The 20,534-nt window shown below is 43.1% G+C and overlaps 1 protein-coding gene across 1 annotated transcript; it reads left to right on the forward strand.

Moving 5' to 3' along the window:
• Window positions 1-2,883: 2,883 nt before the first annotated feature.
• On the forward strand, window positions 2,884-4,355 carry LOC311225093 (kelch-like protein 10; the record flags this gene model as incomplete). Its single annotated transcript, XM_084310298.1, has 3 exons — window positions 2,884-3,057; window positions 3,213-3,423; window positions 4,336-4,355. 3 exons carry the CDS (start codon window positions 2,884-2,886, stop codon window positions 4,353-4,355), a joined length of 405 nt encoding a protein of 134 aa, XP_084166424.1.
• Between the last annotated feature and the right edge of the window lie 16,179 nt (window positions 4,356-20,534).

Consider the following 20,534-nt stretch of genomic DNA (forward strand, 5'->3'; position numbering starts at 1 on the left):
ACGCTGGACTCTGATGTTCTTCTCCTTTTCTGATTGTGTCAAAATGTCCACCCAGTAACGGCACGTTTTTCACCTGAAGCCATTGTGCTGCATGTCGTGCCCTTGTGCCGTTGATAAGTATCTGTGCTGCTACTAACATGCTACACTGAAGTCTCTGTGCTGCTACTAACATGCTACTGAAGTATCTGTGCTGCTACTAACATGCTACTGAAGTCTCTGTGCTGCTACTAACATGCTACACTGAAGTCTCTGTGCTGCTACTAACATGCTACACTGAAGTCTCTGTGCTGCTACTAACATGCTACACTGAAGTCTCTGTGCTGCTACTAACATGCTACTGAAGTATCTGTGCTGCTACTAACATGCTACACTGAAGTCTCTGTGCTGCTACTAACATGCTACACTGAAGTCTCTGTGCTGCTACTAACATGCTACACTGAAGTATCTGTGCTGCTACTAACATGCTACACTGAAGTATTTGTGCTGCTACTAACACGCTACAGTACACTGAGAAGTATCTGTGCTGATACTGCCATGCCGCATTCCACCCTGGTAGTAATTCTTTATTTAAAATACTACTTATAATCAGTGTTGGGCAAGTTACTTTTAAAAAGTAACTAGTTACAGTTACTAGTTACTTCTTCCAAAAAGTAACTAAATTACTTACTCAGTTACAAATGATAAAAGTAACTAGTTACTTCAGAAAGTAACTATTGCGTTACTTTCAAGTAAATTTGTTACATAAACAACATACACAAATCTAAACTATTTTATGTTGCTGTGGGACAAAGTGAGACTAGCCTCCAATCAAATGCCATGTATGTAGATATTATAATTACTATGTTTATATAGTGGATCATACAAATACAAACACAATAGATGTTTTGGAACTTTTGATATGTATTGCCCCTCAACAGGCCACAACTGGGCAACATTAAATTATGCTTGTTAAGCACTATACCAAAAATAAATAACAAATATATACTGATTGATTGAACATTTTAATTAACATATTGCAGAATGGGTACAGTACAGTACAGCTCAATACACACAATTGTTAAGGGGTGCAGACCAGAGAGACTTTCGTCTTGTTTACATCAGGGTCCCCCATTTTCAATTCATGACATTTATGACATACACAACATACAGATATAATAATCTAATCTAATCATCTAAACTAATCTAATCATGACATTTAATACATGCATGACATACAGATACATATATATATATATATATATATATATATATATATATATATATATATATATATATATATATATATATATATATATATATATATTATATATATATATATATATATATCTGAGCACCTGAAAACTGTGCTATTAAACCAGGAAGTGCAGCACTGTTGATAAGGCTGTAGCCTCCACTACTGTAGTGCCCTGCGTTCGTTGGATTCGTTTTGGATTATTTGGGCTCGCCAAACAAACTATCAAAACGTACACGGAACCGCTTGTGATGTCGCTGTGTGTCAGACGCTGGATTCTTTCGACACCCGCCCACCTCTACCTCTGATTGGCTTACCATGACATTTTACTCAACCTCAGCCAATCGCGCACTGCCCACTAACCAAGGAAAAAAAGTATTGCTTCTCGGCGCAGAGATCTGTCTGATGAAAAAAACAGCTTCAATCATTAGTAACGCGCCGCATTTTTTGGCAGTAACGGTAACAGCGTTATTAAGATTGGAAGATTACTTGTTACTGAAAAAACTAAAGCTGTTAGTAACGTCGTTATTTATAACGTCGTTATTCCCATCACTGGATGTCACAGTATGATGTCATAAGCAAACATTCTAGAACATTTGTGATGTCACATTATGATGTCATAATAGAACATTCTAGAACATTTGTGATGTCACAGTATGATGTCATAATAAAACATTCTAGAACATTTGTGATGTCACAGTACGATGTCATAATAGAACATTCTAGAACATTTGTGTACAGTATTTATCAACAATTCTCTCAGAAGTTCTCAGAACTCAGAAGACAAGTGAAGATCTCACTTGTTGTTTCCGGATATTTGTCTATAAGCTTGAATATATTCTGTAGATACAATTTAAAATCCCCACATGTAAAAGGAAACAATGTCCTGTACAATCCTTAATGCGCTGCGTCTGGAGGGAAGGTTCTGTGATGTGGTTATTAAAGTCAACAGCACTGAGTTGAATGCCCACAAGGCCCTCCTGTGTGACTGCAGTGACTATTTCAGGTAAGTTTAGCTTGGTTCAGGTTAGCTTGGTTCAGGTTAGCTTGGTTCAGCTTAGCTTGGTTCAGGTTAGCTTGGTTTAGGTTAGCTTGGTTAGTAAACAGATACCATACTGTATTTTTACTGTAAACATATACTATACTGTACATCTACTGTAAACATATACTATACTGTACGTCTACTGTAAACAGATACTATACTGTACTTCTACTGTAAAAATATACTATACTTCTGTGCTAAGACCCTATACTTCTACAGTGAAAATATATTACTACACAGGACAGAATGTTGCTTACTGTTTACTCATCAGATATCTCTATACTCTGCGTCCCACAGAGCCCTCTTCACTCGCTGGAGTGACTCAGAGAAAGCAGTCTACACTATCCCTGGGGTGTCCCCGGGTATGATGCAGCTCATCATAGAGTACGCCTACACACGCTTTGTGCTGGTGACAGCATAGAACGTGGAAGAGCTTCTGGTGGCTGCAGACCAGCTTCTCGTCACTGGCATAGTAGGAGCGTGCTCTGACTTCCTAGAGGGCCAGCTGTCTCTGGAAAACTGTGTCGGCATCTGGAGGTTGGCGGGCATCTACTTCTGCCCTGACCTGAGGCGCAAGGCCCATCTCTTCATCGTGTGCCACTTTGAGGAGATGCTGCGCATCTCACAGGAGTTTGTGGAGCTGTCCCTGCAGCAACTGGTGGACATCATCGAGAGAGATGATCTGAATGTGAAGAGCGAGGAGACGGTGTTCGAGGCCGTCCTCCGTTGGATTGACCACTCCCGTGAGGAGCGTAAAACACACATCCCTTTGCTGCTGGCCAAGGTAACTAATTGTATTACTGTGTATAACATTAAAACAACACTAGGTTCCCTAGTACAGTGGTTCTCAAACATTTGGGTCCAAACTGCTCCCTAGCAACAGAAACCGTCTACAACCGATGTCTAAGTTGTACCCGCTGTCTGCTTGTCTCTTCCCAGGTTCGCATGGGCTTGATGAGGCCTGACTACTTGCTGAACAACGTCCAGAACAACCCTGTGGTGAGGGACAGCCAAGACTGCAGGCCCCTCATCCTCAGCGTCCTGAAATCCCCTGGTTCCGACAGGCTCCCAAACCCCCTGATGCGTCCACGCCTGCCCCAGGAGGTCCTATTGGCTATCGGAGGCTATAGTGGCCACAGCATGACCAATGGCATGGAGGCTTACGATATCCGAGCCGGTGTATGGATGGATGTGAGCGTTGAGGCGGAGAGTCCCCGGGCCAACCACGGCACCGCTTATCTCCACGGTCTGGTCTACTGCGTCGGTGGCGTCGATGGCGTAGAGCATCTCAACAGTGTGTGGAGGTTCAACCCTGTCACTCGCAGCTGGCTGCAGGCGGCTCCCATGCACTCACGCCGCACTAGCCTCAGCGTGGTCGCGTTGGACGGCTGCATCTACGCCATGGGAGGGGACGACGGACACGTGGTACTGAACAAGGCAGAACGCTACAAGCCTGAAACCGGCCAGTGGACAGTGATCTCACCCATGCTGCGGCACAGGAACCACGCCGGGGCAGCAGCCCTCCACGGCAAGGTGGGTGGAACTGAGGAACACAGGGTGCTAGATGAACCCAAGGAACGTTAGATCAGAAATCATTAATGTCTTTATTGCCAAGTAAGCTTCCACATACAAAAGATGTGTCTGGGTCCTTTGGTGCATCAACATTAACAGACAATTAAAGTAGAATGAAATCAAATGGAATATATAAACTAAATTAGAATATTCTTTCTTATTACAGGTTTACATCTGTGGTGGCTTCAACTGGCCAGAGTGTCTGCTCACAGCTGAGTGCTACAGCCCAGACACCAACCAGTGGACTCTGATCGCCCCCATGAGCAGCAGGCGTAGCGGAGTGGGAGTCGCTGCGTACAGAGGACAAGTCTATGCGGTAGGTGCACACAGAGACAAATGCTTTATACTAGATATTTGTATAGATATGTATCATTTGACTTTCAATGCTTCTGTGATGCCCTCATTTCCCTAAGTGGATTAATACAGTGTCTGCCTGCCTGCCTGCCTTAACCACACACTAAAACATTCCTCTCATGTGTCCTGTCCTCAGGTGGGAGGGTGGGACGATAAAAACGACCTGCGTAGTGCGGAGGCCTACAGCCCCTTGACTGACTCCTGGAGGGCCCTGCCCGCCATGCTCACCCCCCGCAGCAGCTTTGGCATTGCGGTGCTGGACGACCTCCTCTTCGTGGTCGGAGGCTACACTGACTTCAACCGCATCTCAAACGTGGAGCGCTATGACCAGAGCAGCGACAAGTGGACTGTAGCCGAGGACATGAAGATCCAGCGCTGGGGCCTAAGCTGCTGCATAATGCATGGCCTGCCTAACATGAACCAGTACACTGCTCCCCGTGGAGGAGGAGGAGGAGGAGGAGGAGGAGGAGGAGGAGGAGGAGGAGGAGGAGGATTAGGAGCAGGAGGAGGAGCAGGAGGATGAGGAGGAGGAGGAGCAGGAGGAGGAGGAGGGGAGAAGGATGATTAGGAGCAGGAGGAGTAGGATTAGGAGCAGGAGGAAGACGGGGAGGAGGAAGAGGAGGATTAGGAGGAGGAGGATTAGGAGGAGGAGGAGGAGGAGGAGGAGGAGGAGGAGGAGGAGGAGGAGGAGGAAGGGGAGGATCAGGAAGAGGAGGATTAGGAGGAGGATGAAGAGGAAGATGAGGAGGAGGAAGAGGAGGAGGAGGCAGCAGGGGATCCATCTAAGAACCTTAAACATGTATTAGACCAAAATAAATCCTAAGAAATTAATAAATTACTATCAGCCAAAGGTGGTGCATTATTTTCTTCTATTAATTCAGACAATATCGGTTTTTAGTTTGTGTAATGTAATGTAATATCTGTTTTTAGTTTGTGTAATGTAATGTAATATCTGTTTTTAGTTTGTGTAATGTAATGTAATATCTGTTTTTAGTTTGTGTAATGCACATAATATGGGAACTTTTATCCATATGGTTGAGCCTGTTAGGAATTGCACCCAAAACCCAAGCAGATTGAAGATCACTCTCTCTATATGGAGGTAAAAAAGAAAATATGGTAAAAATAATTGGCATAAAAAGGGCAGGTTTTGGGTTGTCAACTGAGAAATTGTGCGTTTCTCTATTCCGATGATTTCTACAATATAATATATATATAAATAACTGTATTTTACTAGTACCTTACTACTATGTACGATGTTACTATCCGTATACTACTACCTACCATGCTAATATGTCTATTATACTATGCACTCAAGTTCAACATTATTTGACGAACAATGCTACTGACCATAAGCTGCCAGAGATGCACATCTCCTGCTGACCAGAAAACCACACACTTTTCTGATAGTAGGGTGCCTGGACACTCAGTCATTTAAAATGTATATGCGAAAGTTTCGTTTTCACTTCTAATTTGAAGATAAGGATCTATAGAAAAATGTTGGCTTGAGTGTCAAGGAACCAGTTGAATTTAATAAAAATGTATCCAAAATGGCCACAATCGAAATCATGAATTCTTTAAAAACGTCTTAATGTTCACACAATTGCTGTGTAATATAATTTTGTATTGCTATTTTAAGTTAATACTGTGTGAGGAATCAACTGGAGTTCAAATATTGATGTTTTGAATATTCTGGTATGGCAAAAATCAAAGATGGCTGCAATTTCTGTATTTATTTCGAATTACGCTTCATAACTTTTATTCTATTGAACCTAGAATGGTGATGTTGGTGCCTGTACCTAGGTTTTCATGAATGAGTAATTGAATACAAATTAAATAAACATGATTGGAGCATATATTATATGATATTTCACACAAATGAGACAATAAATATGTGGAGAACTAGAGTTAGATATGACTAATATTAAATTAATAATTCTAAATTTAAAATATTATTATCTTATATATTCTTTCAAATGTAATCCTAAAAAATAATTATAAAAAAATGGTATTGATAATCTGATGTCCTTTTTTTTATTTATTTTTTACTCACACTTAGCCGCTCTGCCCCCTAGTGGCGTCCTGCAAGCATTAGTCCACATCAATGTCAAGCATTACATTGACATCAATGTCAATTTGCAATGTGAATCTCATGGGAAGAACGGTTTATCACAGTAACGTTTGTTTCAAAGCTCATAGAAGGAATGGCTTCCTTCCTTCCCAGTAAAATCAGTACAACTGCAAGACAGCACCATGATGAGTCCTGATTTCCTTTAGTAGCTCAAAGGTGTAGCAAAGCAACACTGCTAATGTTCATGTTGTTTCAGTCTTTGGTTTTATATAAGTGAATGTTCTTAAGAGAGTTGCCTCTCCACTGTCCAATTCAGCACCATGGACAGCGCCGAGCCACAGCTCCACTATGTACTGTATGAAACAGAGATGAAACAGAGAGAGAGAGAGAGAGAGAGAGAGAGAGAGAGAGAGAGAGAGAGAGAGAGAGAGAGAGAGAGAGAGATAACTCTCTCTCTGCTGGCACACTGGAGACTGGCATCAAGCAGGCTACCTTGGCCAGTTTGGCCCACTCTGGAATTATTTCAAGATGGCTGCTGAGTGAGTAGGCTGGGTCTGAGCTCATGTCTGTTTGACTCTTTCATTATTTAAACTGTAGCTTAAAGCCCAACATCCAGGTTAAACCCTACTGATCAATTATGGGTCGTTTACATCATTGGTATATAATTTCATTATTTATTTTTTTCCATTTGACACCGGAAATGCCACTTCGAAAGAGTTAAAAAGGTCCACGCACGAATAACATGCACGCGCAAATCAAAAAAGCTTATCAAACGCCGACGTCACTACAGGTGCATATTAATGAGCCGAATCTAAAAGCTTATCAGACGCTAGCACGGCCGTGACGTCACTTCAGGAAACGTATGCCTTGCCCGTCCGGGTCATAGTACTAGATCAATGGTGGCCCACTTGGTGCATCACAGTTAGCCTATAGCTCCGCCGTCCCTGCTACAGTCGGGACCACTACAGCTCCGCCGTCCCTGCGGGTGGTTCTCTCCTCTTTGTGTGCCCTCGTCACCGCGGAGGAGCCTGTGGACGCTACAACAGCGGCGGCCACAGGGCGCCCGAGCCCGCAGCGCCAGTTAGCTCATAGCTATCGTGTACCACTAGCCTTTACGGGCTCGAGCACCCTACGGCCGCCGCCGCGCCCATGGGCCCCCCGGCAGGGCACCCGTGGGGACGGGGTGTACAGAGAGGAGAGAACCATTTTGGGTCGGCCGTTCATGCCAGCCAGCGAGCGGATGTCGGGATATGTTGTTAGCACAATAGCTACCAAGCTAAGCTATGTTAGCTACTAACGTTATAAACACAATATGTGTACAACGACACAATGATTTACATTATTACAAATATGGTAACGTGGTTGTGGCTTTTACAAATAGTGGTTAGCTTTAGAGATGGATGGCTATAATCACGGAGCAATAGTGTTAGGTGAAACAGATACATTTTCATTCGGCTAGTAGTAGCAAGCATATATCTATGGTAGCAACGCTCTCTGCCTGCAGTGCCTGCCACTAGCTGTGTGTGACTCTCAGCGCCCCCTGGTGAGCCCCCTGGTGCCCTGCACCTGTTGTGACGAGATCATTTCGATTACACACGCACGTTATGAACCATTGATTAAAATATCCACGTGCGTGGTGATTGTGTTGGGCAGACAAAATGTTTGATAAAAACGCTAAAACTGGGTCAATTTCAATACTTTTTTTCCCTTCTTCATGAAAGTCACCGTTGGCCTAGTCCACATTGTTTATTGAACAAAAATACAATGTGAAGGTTGGCCTTTAATGACTTCTTAAACCACTACATCTACTACATCTATATCTATAGACAAGACTTGTGGCTTTATACCACAAAAATTTTGCAACTCTGCTTGGCTAAACGACTGATTGTTTGTAGTACAAACAATGAATGAAGACACAATGAGAACCTTATCTCAATCCATCGTCCAACAGATAAGAACTGATATGATGGCCTTCTTGGATGCTAAACTGGAACCTATTATTTGTACTTTGAACGGCATTCAGAACTCTGTATCCACACTAGCAGACCATCTGCAGCTAATGGAGCACCGTGTTGGAGCCAATGAAGACAATGTGAATGATCTCACCACCCGGGTCACACAACTTGAAAAAGACAATTCTTACCTGCTGACAAAGATTGATGATATGGAGAACAGAAGCAGATCTTTGAACCTCCGCTTCATAAAAGTACCCGATGCCGCTGAAGGTCGGGACCTGATCGGGTTCATGGCTGGCCTGATTCCTCAACTCCTGGGGCAGGATCACTTCCCCACTCCATTATCCATTGAAAAGGCTCATCGCAATCCGACCTCTTGACAGGACAACAGATCCAACCCGAGACCTATCCTGATGAAGCTACAACACTTTCAGGATAAAGTCAAGATCCTCCGACTTGCTTGTGACAAAAAAGAGTTGTTCCTTAATGACTCGCGTGTCTTCATCTTCCCCGACTACAGTTTTGAATTGACAAGGAAACGCCAGGCCTTCCTACCAGTGAAACGGCATCTCAGAGATCTTAATTTAAGATACTCACTTTGTTTTCCAAGCACCCTGAGTGTGACCGTCAACGGCAAAGAGGAGCTGTTTTGTGATCACAAAACTGCCGAAGCTTTCTTCAAGACTACAGTGTAATTTACTTCCATTCTCGTCAAAGTCTTTCGAAGATGTCACCTCATGTTCTAGGATGACAAAGTTGCTGACTCGAATCGATGCCAACAGGCTAGCTTTAGCCATTCACTCGCTACTAACGTTAAGACAGTCTCTCGAAAATATCCTATGTTTGCGAACATTCCTCTTCATGGTCTTTGTTACTACATCGATATGAAAATAGTGACTCTTTGAACTAACTGGTGGAATCGCCTTGTTTCTTTCAGTCTTTTTTTTTTTGGCTGATATTCTTTCGTTTTCTAAACTTGCGTCCAACAGGTTGGGTATCCTGACTTTTTTGTTTGCTGGAAAGTGTGACGCCTCCGGCTACTTTCTACTGCCGTAAAGCGGTAGCATAGTGTTGCAAAGTGTCGCAAGGTGTAGTCTCGTTATCTCTATACTAAGAGGAACAATTTATTTCAGTTTTCTTTTAGGTTGTTATCTTCTACTATGTAGTGCGCTCTTCTTTTCCCCTTTTTAGGTTGGACTGAGGGTATTATTATTATTAAAAAAAAAAAAGAAAAAAAAGGGGGATGTGTATATATATGTATATATTGAATTATTATATAAGAAAGGTTGAGATCCAAGGCAGCTCTACAGTTTTAAAAAGCCTTTAATAAGTGGCTTACATTATTTAGAAAAATCTTTTAAAAGTCCAACATGTTTCGGCCTACATGGCCTTCTTCAGGGTGTTGCTGTGACAAAAACAATACTGTGACTAAATAGAGGAAAAAAGGAAAAAACACACAACTCAGGGAGACACTAATTACAATGGGGGACAGCTGGTCCCAATTAAATGAAGGCAAAGCAACATTCTCAACTTGAGTTGAAGTAAATATACAATAATACTAAATAGAAAAACAAATTTGTATATTATATAAGTATATATACACACAAGCTCAAAATATTATAACAACATAAAGAAATGAGTCAAAAATAGAATAGATCAATAATAATATAAACAATTACCAACAATTATCAAAAAACAATTATCAAAAAACAATTATCAAAAAACAACAATGTAAGAGCATTGAGTAATGCATGACAAAGAATAATAATACTATAATATAATCTACTTAGCCTATAAAAGTGACAGTATGTCCGTAGAGTCATTTAAACCTGTAAAGAGGTGGCCTGTAGTCTATCAAAATACAATAAATAACAATGTATAAATACAATAAATAAATAAAGTGATCTACTGGCCTATAAAAATGATACCATGTCTATGGAATCATTTAAACCTGGGAGTGAGGTGGCCTGTAGTCTATCGATCCAGCGACTTTCTTTCTGGTTTAGAATTATTTGTCTATTACCTCCTCTAGACGTGAGTGGAACACTGTCAATTCCGATAGCTGTAAATAAAGCAGAGGTACTATGGTGAACTTCATGAATATGTTTAGCCATTGCATAATCCATGTTGTTAGTTTTAATAGCATATTTATGATCTGCCAGTCGATCAAGTAGACGGCGTTTCGTACGACCAACATAAAAAGAGTCACATTTGTCGTTTGACAATTAATAAAGCTGTTAGAAGTATATGTCTGTTTTGTAACTGGGTGGGTAAAAGCTTTTGATCTTATCACCACATCACATTGTTTGCAGTGACCACATCTATACGTTCCTATAGGAGGCTTAGGTAGCCATGTAGATTTGACATCTGCCGGTAGATGGCTTCGTACTAATTTATCTCCGAGATTGGGAGCTCTCCTAAATGTACAGAGGGGCGGGTCAGGGAAAATGTTAGACAGGGACTCATCACATTGGATCAAGCTCCAATTCTTTTTAATTATATTGCGAACAGCAAGGGCTTTAGTACTATAAGTGGTAGAGAAAAACACCCTATCGGTTTTCTCTTTCAGTGTCTTTCTTTTTAAGAGGGAGTCGCGTTCTACAGTAGCGGCTTCAGATATAGCTATTTTAAGAGTATTATGTGTATAGCCACGTTCTCTAAAGCGATCATACATTTCTCCGCTCTTTTCTCTAAAATCAGCCTCACTGTCACAAATTCTACGTACTCTTTTAAATTGGCCGTACGGAACATTGTTGATCAAAGTAGAGGGGTGGAAGCTCTCTGCATGTAAAATAGTATTTTTATGCGTTAACTTCCTGTACAATGACGTATGTAAGTCACCATTCAAGTCTTTAGTGATTTCTAAGTCCAGAAAATGGATCTTATCAGGACTAAAATCTAGAGAGTCTCTAGATTTTAGTCCTGTAAACTGTAGAGCTGCCTTGGATCTCAACCTTTCTTATATAAGCGAATCCTACCCCGGATTTAATCCAAAGAGCACCTACCTGAAACAAAATAAGAACGCTGAAGCCCTCTCCATATCCTTTGTTCTATATTGAATTATTACTTGTATTTATATATATATATATATTTTTCCCTTTAAAGAATCTTGTCACTGATATGTACACTGTACCCTTTCCAACCTCTCATGTGGTACTAACCTATCTTGTTAAGTTACTACTGAGCTACATATATATACATAACATGAAACAGACAAAGCTCAGTGGGGTGGAGGTTCTGGCCTACTCACCTGAATCCTTGGGCCTAAGGGGTCAAGGATCAATGGGCCAGTCTTGTGTTCCGTTTTTTGTTTCTATGTTTTCTGTGTGTGCCAGTTACGTGTTCTGTCTGTTTTTCCTGTATCTGTGTGCTTTTGTGTCTTATAACTGTGTATTTTGTTTGTTTGTCTTGTATTTACACATACTTATAACAAGTGTAATTATGTCTCTCATCTCCTTTCTACAATGGTTGGTTGCTTTTACATACTGGGGTGGTCTTACACTTTATAAACTTGATGTGCTCTGATGAATGGTGTTAAAGGTCTAAAAATAGTTCATCAGAAGTCTGTTACCCAAAATGGATCTACTTAAGGCATGGGTTTTTCAACACAGGCCAAGCATAATTACATTATCAGAGACCTGGCTTAACGATAAAATAACAAATGAACAAATTAAACTAGAAAAGTATGTCTTGTATAGAGAGGACAGATCCCTTAAGAAAGGTGGTGGAGTTGCTAGTTATGTATTATCTAGCTTGGTCTCTGAATTAATCATCCCTGAAGTTGGGTCTCTAGACTTTGAATGCATTTTTGTCAAAGTCACCCTGCATATGAATAAATACTTAACTATTGGAAATATTTATAGACCTCCTTCAGCACCTGCAGAATCATTTAATTCTATTAAAGCTACTTTAAATTCTATTTCATGTAATAATGAACTTATAGTTCTTGGTGATTTTAATAAGAACTGGCTAGCTACATCACTAACCAAAGTTAAAAATATATTTCTTAATTTAAACCTAACCCAGTTAATTGATATGCCTACCCGAGTCACAGCTACCAGTGAATCTTTGCTTGACTGGATCCTAGTCTCTCACCCCAACAGATTTTTAAAAGCAGGGGTTTTGTCAGATTGCCTTAGTGATCATTCTATTGTGTACTGTATTTGGAAAATTAGACTACCTAAAGCACCACCCAAAGTGATTCAAATCAGGCAACATAAGAAAATGAATGTGGATCAATTTATCAATGACCTAATCTCAATCAACTGGGATAGGTATCAATTAATACCAAATGTTCACGACTCTTGGGATTTCTTTTACTCCGAATTTTCTGAAGTGTTGGATAGGCATGCTCCACTAAAATCTGTTAAAGTTAAGGGAAGTCATCTTCCATGGATAACACCGGATCTTATAAGCAGCTTCAGGCATAGGGATCGAGTCTGGGCCAGATTCCGAAAAGACAAGGACCCAGTTGTCTGGGAGGAGTATAAACGGCTGAGAAATGTTAGCAAGACTATGGTCAGAAATGCCAAATCCAATTATTTTAAGGACTCCCTAGCTCGTGATTTCAAAAATCCCAAACAATTCTGGAATAAGATTAAAACTTTAACTGGTGTATCCAAAAATAATATTATTGACCAGATAAAAGTGAACACTATTATACGAGATCCACAGCTGATTGCACAGTCATTCATCCAGCATTTTTCATCTGTCACTGCTGCATCATCACTCTATCCTGTGTCTGATCTCTTCAGTAATAGGCCTCCTGATCATAGCTTCTCTTTTATGAAAATGTTACCTTTGGAAGTATTTGATGCCATCAATAGCCTAAAAGTAAGTGGTGGTCCTGGATTAGATGGTTTAGAACCTAAGTTCCTCAAACTTGCATCCCATATTCTAATGTACCCATTATGTAATCTGTTTAATATGTCACTGTCCACATTCGAAATGCCTGACATATGGAAGTGCTCTCGTATTACCCCGTTGCATAAAGGTGGAGATGCACTTGAAATGAATAATTATAGACCAATCGCAATTATTTGTTCTATTGCCAAAGTGTTTGAGAAATTTATATATAATCAGCTCTCTAAATTTCTTGACAAGTACAATATTTTATCACCTCATCAATCTGGTTTTAGGTCAAAATTCTCAACATCAACAGCTCTATTAAAGCTTACAAACGACATATTTTCTGCAACTAACGATGGTAAATTAACTGGTGCAATTTTTATCGATCTGAGCAAAGATTTCGACTTAGTTGACCACCACCTACTTCTAGATAAACTTCACTCTGTTGGCCTATCACGCAATGCATTACTCTGGTTCAATACATACCTTCATAATAGAAAACAATGTGTTGTCATCCAAGGGTTCAAATCGGATACAATGGTCCAAGAACGTTGTGTGCCGCAAGGTTCAACCCTTGGTCCACTTCTTTTTTCAATATTTATAAATAATATACCTTCTGTCTGTTCTGATTGCAGCGTTCATCTTTATGCAGATGATACAGTGTTGTATACATCCAAAAATAATGTAGCACAGATTCAATCAGCCTTACAATATGACTTTAAGACACTACAGAAATGGCTTGCTGAAAATAAACTAATACTAAACAAAACCAAATCGCACTTTATGATTTTTGCTACTCGGAAAAGACTGAAGGCAACCGAATCTAAGGCATGCGTTATCTTATGTGCCGATAATACACCTCTGCATAAAGCTGAACGCATCAAGTATTTGGGAGTATGGCTTGACCCCGAACTCTCATTCAATTTCCATATTACCTCTAGCCTACTGTTATTAAAATGAATCGCAGCATTGGAGCCCGTTATAGAGCTAGACATTGTTTTTGCTTCACTGTTAGAAAGAGACTTGCACAACAACTTATTTTGCCATTAATGGACTATGCTGATGTTGTCTATCAAGCTGCCTCCAAAACCCATTTATCACCTCTAAATGTGGCTTACAATAGACTATGCAGATTTGTCCTTGACTGTCCGTTCACAACCCACCATTGTACTATGTATCAAACCTTAGACTGGCCTTCTCCTACTTTAAGAAGACAGAGACATTGGCTGCAATTGATTTTCAAATGTATCCATTCTGACTATCCTGCTTACCTGAAACAGTTGATGGTCCCTTTCTCTTGCACTTATCGTCTAAGACACTCTGTACAGTATTTTTTCACAGTTTCTCCATTTTCAAAAGCAATGGCCAAGAAATCTTTCATGTTCAAAGCCCCTTCGGACTGGAACAATCTCCCGGTGACCATTCGATCCATATCTTCATTTTACCTCTTTAAAAATGCTCTTTGTTCTAATTTTATGGTCAAGTGTACATTCTTCCTTGGTGGGGCTCCTGCGCTGGTGAGGGGACGTGGGGCACAGCCGTCCTTTATGCGGGTGTTACGGGTTAGCTAGTTGGCTCTACTCCTATTTTTAGGCAGGGGGGGTCGATTGGTTGATTTGGGCGCTCGTTGGGCGGGTTGATGGCTCTGATTGATCTTTTTTGTAGCTACACAGACATTATTATTTGCTCAGGTTTCTTCTCTTGCTTTCGTCAGCTCCCGTTCTCCCATTTTCCCCACAGCAGTTCCTTGTTAGGGCTCTATATACCGCAGTAAATGTAGGATGTGTTGGATTGGGGGGAGACATAAGGAATGATGAGTCTAAATCTCTGCGCTGACCTCCTCAGGCATTTGACCACCGTGTGTGTGTTGTTGTTGGTGAGTCGTGACTTAACCCTTTCACTACCACGTCTGTAGTGTGGTAGTGCAAGGGTTAACCTTCTGCAGTGTGGTAGTGAAAGGGTCAACCCTTTGTCATGTGGCAGTGAAAGGGTTAACCTTCTGTATTGTCGCAGTGAAAGGGTTAACCCTTTGGTAGTGTGGTAGTTAAACGGTTAACACACACACACAACCATACACTCACTGTGGCTCCACAGCCGCAGCCAGAGAAGCGCACGTACATACATGCCCATTCTTCTAGGACTGACAGGCTTATCGGCAAGCGTTTTTTTAAAGGCCTTTTAGCCGAACAAAGCGCCACCAATCCTTCAGCCGTGGCGTTTGCCAGAATGTTATTGGCAGAGAGGTGTTTCTTCAGACTCGACGTCGTTTCCAAGAAGGATGTCGTGGAGGAGGGGAGAAAGGCTCCTTTTCAGCGCCGCTCGCCGCCAGTGTCGTGTAAACACACACGCAGAGAGAGGCGCCTTTCATTAGCTATGCTAATCCGGAGTGCACGTGACTCGACACAGGCTCCAGGGGTCCCTGCCGGCTCCGAGCCCTCAGCGTTCAGCTCTGCTTTAGCCTCAGTCTCTACAGGCTCCAGGGGTGCCTGCCGGCTCTGAGCGCTCAGCGCTCAGCGTTCAGCTCCGCGTTAGCCTCAGTCTCTGCAGGCCTAGGGCCCGTATTCTCCTTTCTGGGTTCACAGGTTTAATTTGCTCTTTTCCACCTTCATCATTATATATATTGAGACCCCGGATGAACTCCCCTCTCTCTTCCCATCACCGCTCCGGCTCCACTCGAGCGCAGCTGTCCAGATCTGGAAGCATTGATGGACCCGGGTGGAACTTTGATCGCCATCCCCATCACCTTTTACCCCCCCCCCCCCGGCGTTGCCATGGTGTTGGAAACCACTCGCCAGAGCGGCAAGCGGTTTCCAACCGGAAAAAAACCCACCGACGTGTTTCACTGACTCCGCGTCCGTCGGAGGTGTTTCTCTAGAGATCAGCAACCAGATGCCGTCGATTGTTTGTCATTTTCTTCGTGAAAAAGCCTCTGTGGGCATTTGATGTTTATATCCTCAGATGACAGGCCTCGAACGCCGTGGCTGCCATCTGGCACCGCAGAGCTAATGAACACTTTTCTTTGACAAGTGTATTTCTTTTTTTCATCTAACGTCAAATTTGGGCTCTGTGTTTGGAGCTGGTCATTAGAGGGTAATTATTACTACATGTTGGAGAGTGTGTCTCTTGCTCGGAGAAGATGAGCAGCCTTAATCAGTGGACATGATCTACGAGGCCTCGTGGAACCGTGTAGATTGTAGAAGGTATGCGCTGGGAAATCACCTGGCGAAACGCTTAAATTCGGTTCTCTCCCATTTTTAATGAAGCCGGCCGATTAAAGAGAATGTTTCCTACACGTGTAATTATGTCTTTATTGATTCATCAGCATCTTGGGGAACAGTATCTCATGAAATAATATATCCCAGCTATGATAACCTGTCTCCATTGCAATCATGAAAGAAAATCATTAAGAGAGAGAGACCCCCCTCCCGGGGATGTGGATAATAGTTATTTGATGCGTGTGTGTGTGTGTGTGTGTGTGTGTGTGTGTGTGTGTGTGTGTGTGTGTGTGTGTGTGTGTGTGTGTGTGTGTGTGTGTGTGTGCGTGTGCGCGTGTGCGCATGAGTCTTTGTGTGTTTGTGTGGGTTTGGGGGCGTCCCAAAACATCTCTCCAACCATGCTCTTTATTGTCACTGGAGGCTACTTTATCTTCTCTTGAAAGGTGACTGATCATACTCTCTCTCTCCCTCTCCCTCTCCCTCTCCCACTCCCTTTCTCCCTCTCTCCCTCCCTTTCTCCCTTTCTCCCTCCCACCTCACTCTCTCTTTCTCTCTCTCTCTCTCTCTCTCTCTCTCTCTCTCTCTCTCTCTCTCTCTCTCTCTCTCTCTCTCTCTCTCTCTCTCTCCTCTCCCCCACCCCACCCCTTCCCTCTCCATCTGTATTCCAGGCTGTGAGGACGGGGGGAAGATGCGACCTCCCAGCCCTCTCGTGATCTTGCTGTACGTCACACTGTCCCAAGGCCTGAAGGTGGTCTCCAAGAGAGGCTCAGGTAGGTACCCCTACCCCTCCTTCTTCTCAGCAGCCCCGCTTTCTGTCATCTCTATGCTATTCAGCTGGAGAACTGAGTCATCAGACTCACTGTGAAGTAGGTGTGTGTGTGTGTGTGTGTGTGTGTGTGTGTGTGTGTGTGTGTGTGTGTGTGTGTGTGTGTGTGTGTGTGTGTGTGTGTGTGTGTGTGTGTGTGTGTGTGTGCGGGGGGGCATTGTGTGGGTGTGCGTACAGGCTTGTGTGTGCTCATACGTGTGCACACTTGTATGGCTTGCGTGGGCGCATGTATGTGTGTTTGTTTGTACATTCACGCCCTTCCCCCCACCAAGACTTGAGGCGGAGGGAGCATGATTACTCAAGAGAACACCTCAGAATTAGCTAGAGGTCCCTTCCTACGGGGAGAGTGACGGCTACCCAGATGATCCGATCGCTCAGTGTCTCGGAGTCACGAAGAGTTAATCCCAAACTCATTTCGGCTCTAAAATGCCGGCAAATTGAGCATCAATTGTGAACAAATGCAAAGGTCAAAAGAGAAAATAGATGAGAGTAAAAGACTGAGGGGGAGGCGAAACTTTGACTCATGACCAGAATAGATATAGAGTCTGTTAAAGGCATGTGAAAGACAAACTAGCCATGCGGTGTACACAGCGCCCCCCTGGAGCTCGACACACTGGGGCAAAGTCGAAACATCTGTAGGCAGCTGATCATCCCACCTCACATTAGTATTCAGGTAAAAGCAGGTATATATATACGTCTCAGTTCTCCAGCCTCAAAATCTCTGCAAGGCGAGCAGAATTCAGGAATGCATTACTGGGAAGAGCAGTAGACTGACAAAAAGGGTTTAGCTATGAATTATGTGCTCCTTACCGGCCTGGGGGGATTGGTCGCTCGCTGACACGGAGCACACTCAACCTTACACACGCCGAAGACGCAAACTCGCAGAATATGAATCAAGCTGCTCACAAAAGAGACTCTGCTCGATTGTGACTGCGAGAGTCTACACGCGAGTCCCAGGAGGTCAATCAGCATAATGAATAGATATAATTAACTTATGGACGCTGTGGTTGAGCCAGCGAGGAAGGGACAGCGTTCTAGCCAGCTCCGGTTCTCTAACTAGAGCTGGGCGATGTGTTAGGGGGGGGGGGGAACAAATATCACCATATTCAGGAGGACTATGATATTTAATAATGGTAATGATATGATAATGACATTCATCACGGTATCTGCTAAGGTGTGGGAAATCACATCATACCAAATCTGATGTTTATCATAATGCACTGCCTGGTAAATGGGAAGCGTGACATAGTTGCTCGGCTGACATTATCAAATATTTCAGAGATGATTTTGTGGGAAATCTGACTTTAGTGTTTGCTTTTAATTTAGACAACATCTTTGTACCCCGATTCCAGAGCCCCCATGATACGATAACAGAGATACAAATAAATACATATATGGATGTATTACCCAGCCAGCCTTACAGTAGCTCTAACCAGGAGATTTGTCTTCTTAATGACTGCCTGACGAGGAGAGGCCACGCATCAGGGCCACACATCAGATATACATCCAGGTGACCTGCGTGTGCCGGGCACTGCTCCTTCTGTTCTAGCATGGTTTCTAACCGTGCACCCAGTATTATGAGAACAGAGACACTCGTGTGATAGACAAGAACTTGTCGTTTTACTCTTTTTATCCAGAGGGGATTTGTCCACCCCAAGCCCCTGTTCATTTACAGCTGTTTCACTTGACATATCGTTCTTAATAGAGTAATATATTGTTTCATTGACATGGATTAAGCAAACCAAAAAAAATTATGAAAATGCAGTTCTCTAATAGGATAATAAAACGTTTAATCCGCATGTGTGTGTGTGTGTGTGTGTGTGTGTGTGTGTGTGTGTGTGTGTGTGTGTGTGTGTGTGTGTGTGTGTGTGTGTGTGTGTGTGTGTGTGTGTGTGTGTGTGTGTGTGTGTGTGTGTGTGTGTGCGTGCGTGCGTGCGTGCGTGCGTGCGTGCGTGCGTGCGTGCATGCGTGCGTGCGTGCATGTGTGTGTGTGTGAAACAGGCCCTCTAGCTTGAACGGACCCTTAAGACTACTTTAAAAAAAATCAATTGGCCATCATTGATTCAGCAATTTAGCAGTCAGAAAATGAGTCCCATTCTCATTATCTAACTAAGTGATATGACTATTTGGGTAATTTGATTGCCACACCAGGCTTTCTTCTCTCCTGATTGTGTTGAGTGGAGGGTGTAGGTGATTGTGTGGAATGGAGGGTGTAGGTAACTCAGTGAGTGAGTGAACTAGCTTGATGGACCGTTTTCTCTCTTTGTTCAACTATTGATGTGCCGCCTTCATTGATTGCGTGTGTGCATGCGCGTGTCTGTGCATGCGCGTGTGTGTGAAAATGCATGTGTGATCAGGATTATGTTAGAAGAGGTTGTTTGACTCCATTTGTTCTGTGAGTGTGTGTGTGTGTGTGTGTTTGTGCAGGCGTCTGCACATACATACACTTTGTGTGCCTGTAGTTTTGTGGTCGTGTGCCTTGCTCAGGGGGGGTGGGTCCCGTATAGATTACACCTGTGACCGAAGATGAGATCGATGAAGACAGTCCTTTGGGGGTCCCGCGGTCAGATATCGATACAAGCAGATCCGATAGCGCGCCCCCTCCGTGGGGTCAAAAGGTGACGGGTGTCACTGGGTAGTTGGGCCACGTAATAGGAGGTGCTGCGCTGTCAGCCTAAAGATTATAGATGGAGGCGAGAGGAGAATTGGACAAGCTGATGTTGAACATGTAATCTGTAGCGTAAACACTTTGTCACACACACACACACTCTCTTAGCTGTCCATCGTGTTCGATGATGGCGCTTGCTCCAGGGATGGGGGGGGGGGGGGTTCAGCGACGCTGCCGCTGGTGCCACTTGTCGTGGGCGTTGAGTCCGATCCATGAGCTGCGCACCCGTCCGCAGATGGCGCAAGGGAACCTGGGGGATGCCAGCCGCCCGCTGGTGTCGTTGTGCGCGCCTCTCAGATCATCGGTCTTGGTTGGTTTGGTGTATTTGGGAAACTGCAGTGGCACAAATGACTTGCCAGGCTGCACACACACACACACACACACACACACACACACACACACACACACGCATGCATGCACGCACGCGCACACGCACACGCACACACACACACACACACACACACACACACACACACACACACACACACACACACACACACACACACACACACACACACACACACACACACACACACAGAATTGACTAAATCATCTTGAGCCGCGTAGAGGTAACATTGGCCATTTCCATTTATGAGTATATAATTAGTGTATATACTCGACCACACCGTGCACAATTGTACAGCCCTGGCCTATTTTATTTTACTATTCTATTCTATTCTATTGTACTTTTGTTTTAATTTAGTTTATCTCCCATTTTATCTTATTCTACCTTTTATTTTATTCTACCTTAATTG

This window comes from Notolepis coatsorum (assembly GCF_963971535.1).
Source record: "Notolepis coatsorum genome assembly, chromosome: 3".
Lineage (NCBI taxonomy): Eukaryota > Metazoa > Chordata > Actinopteri > Aulopiformes > Paralepididae > Notolepis > Notolepis coatsorum.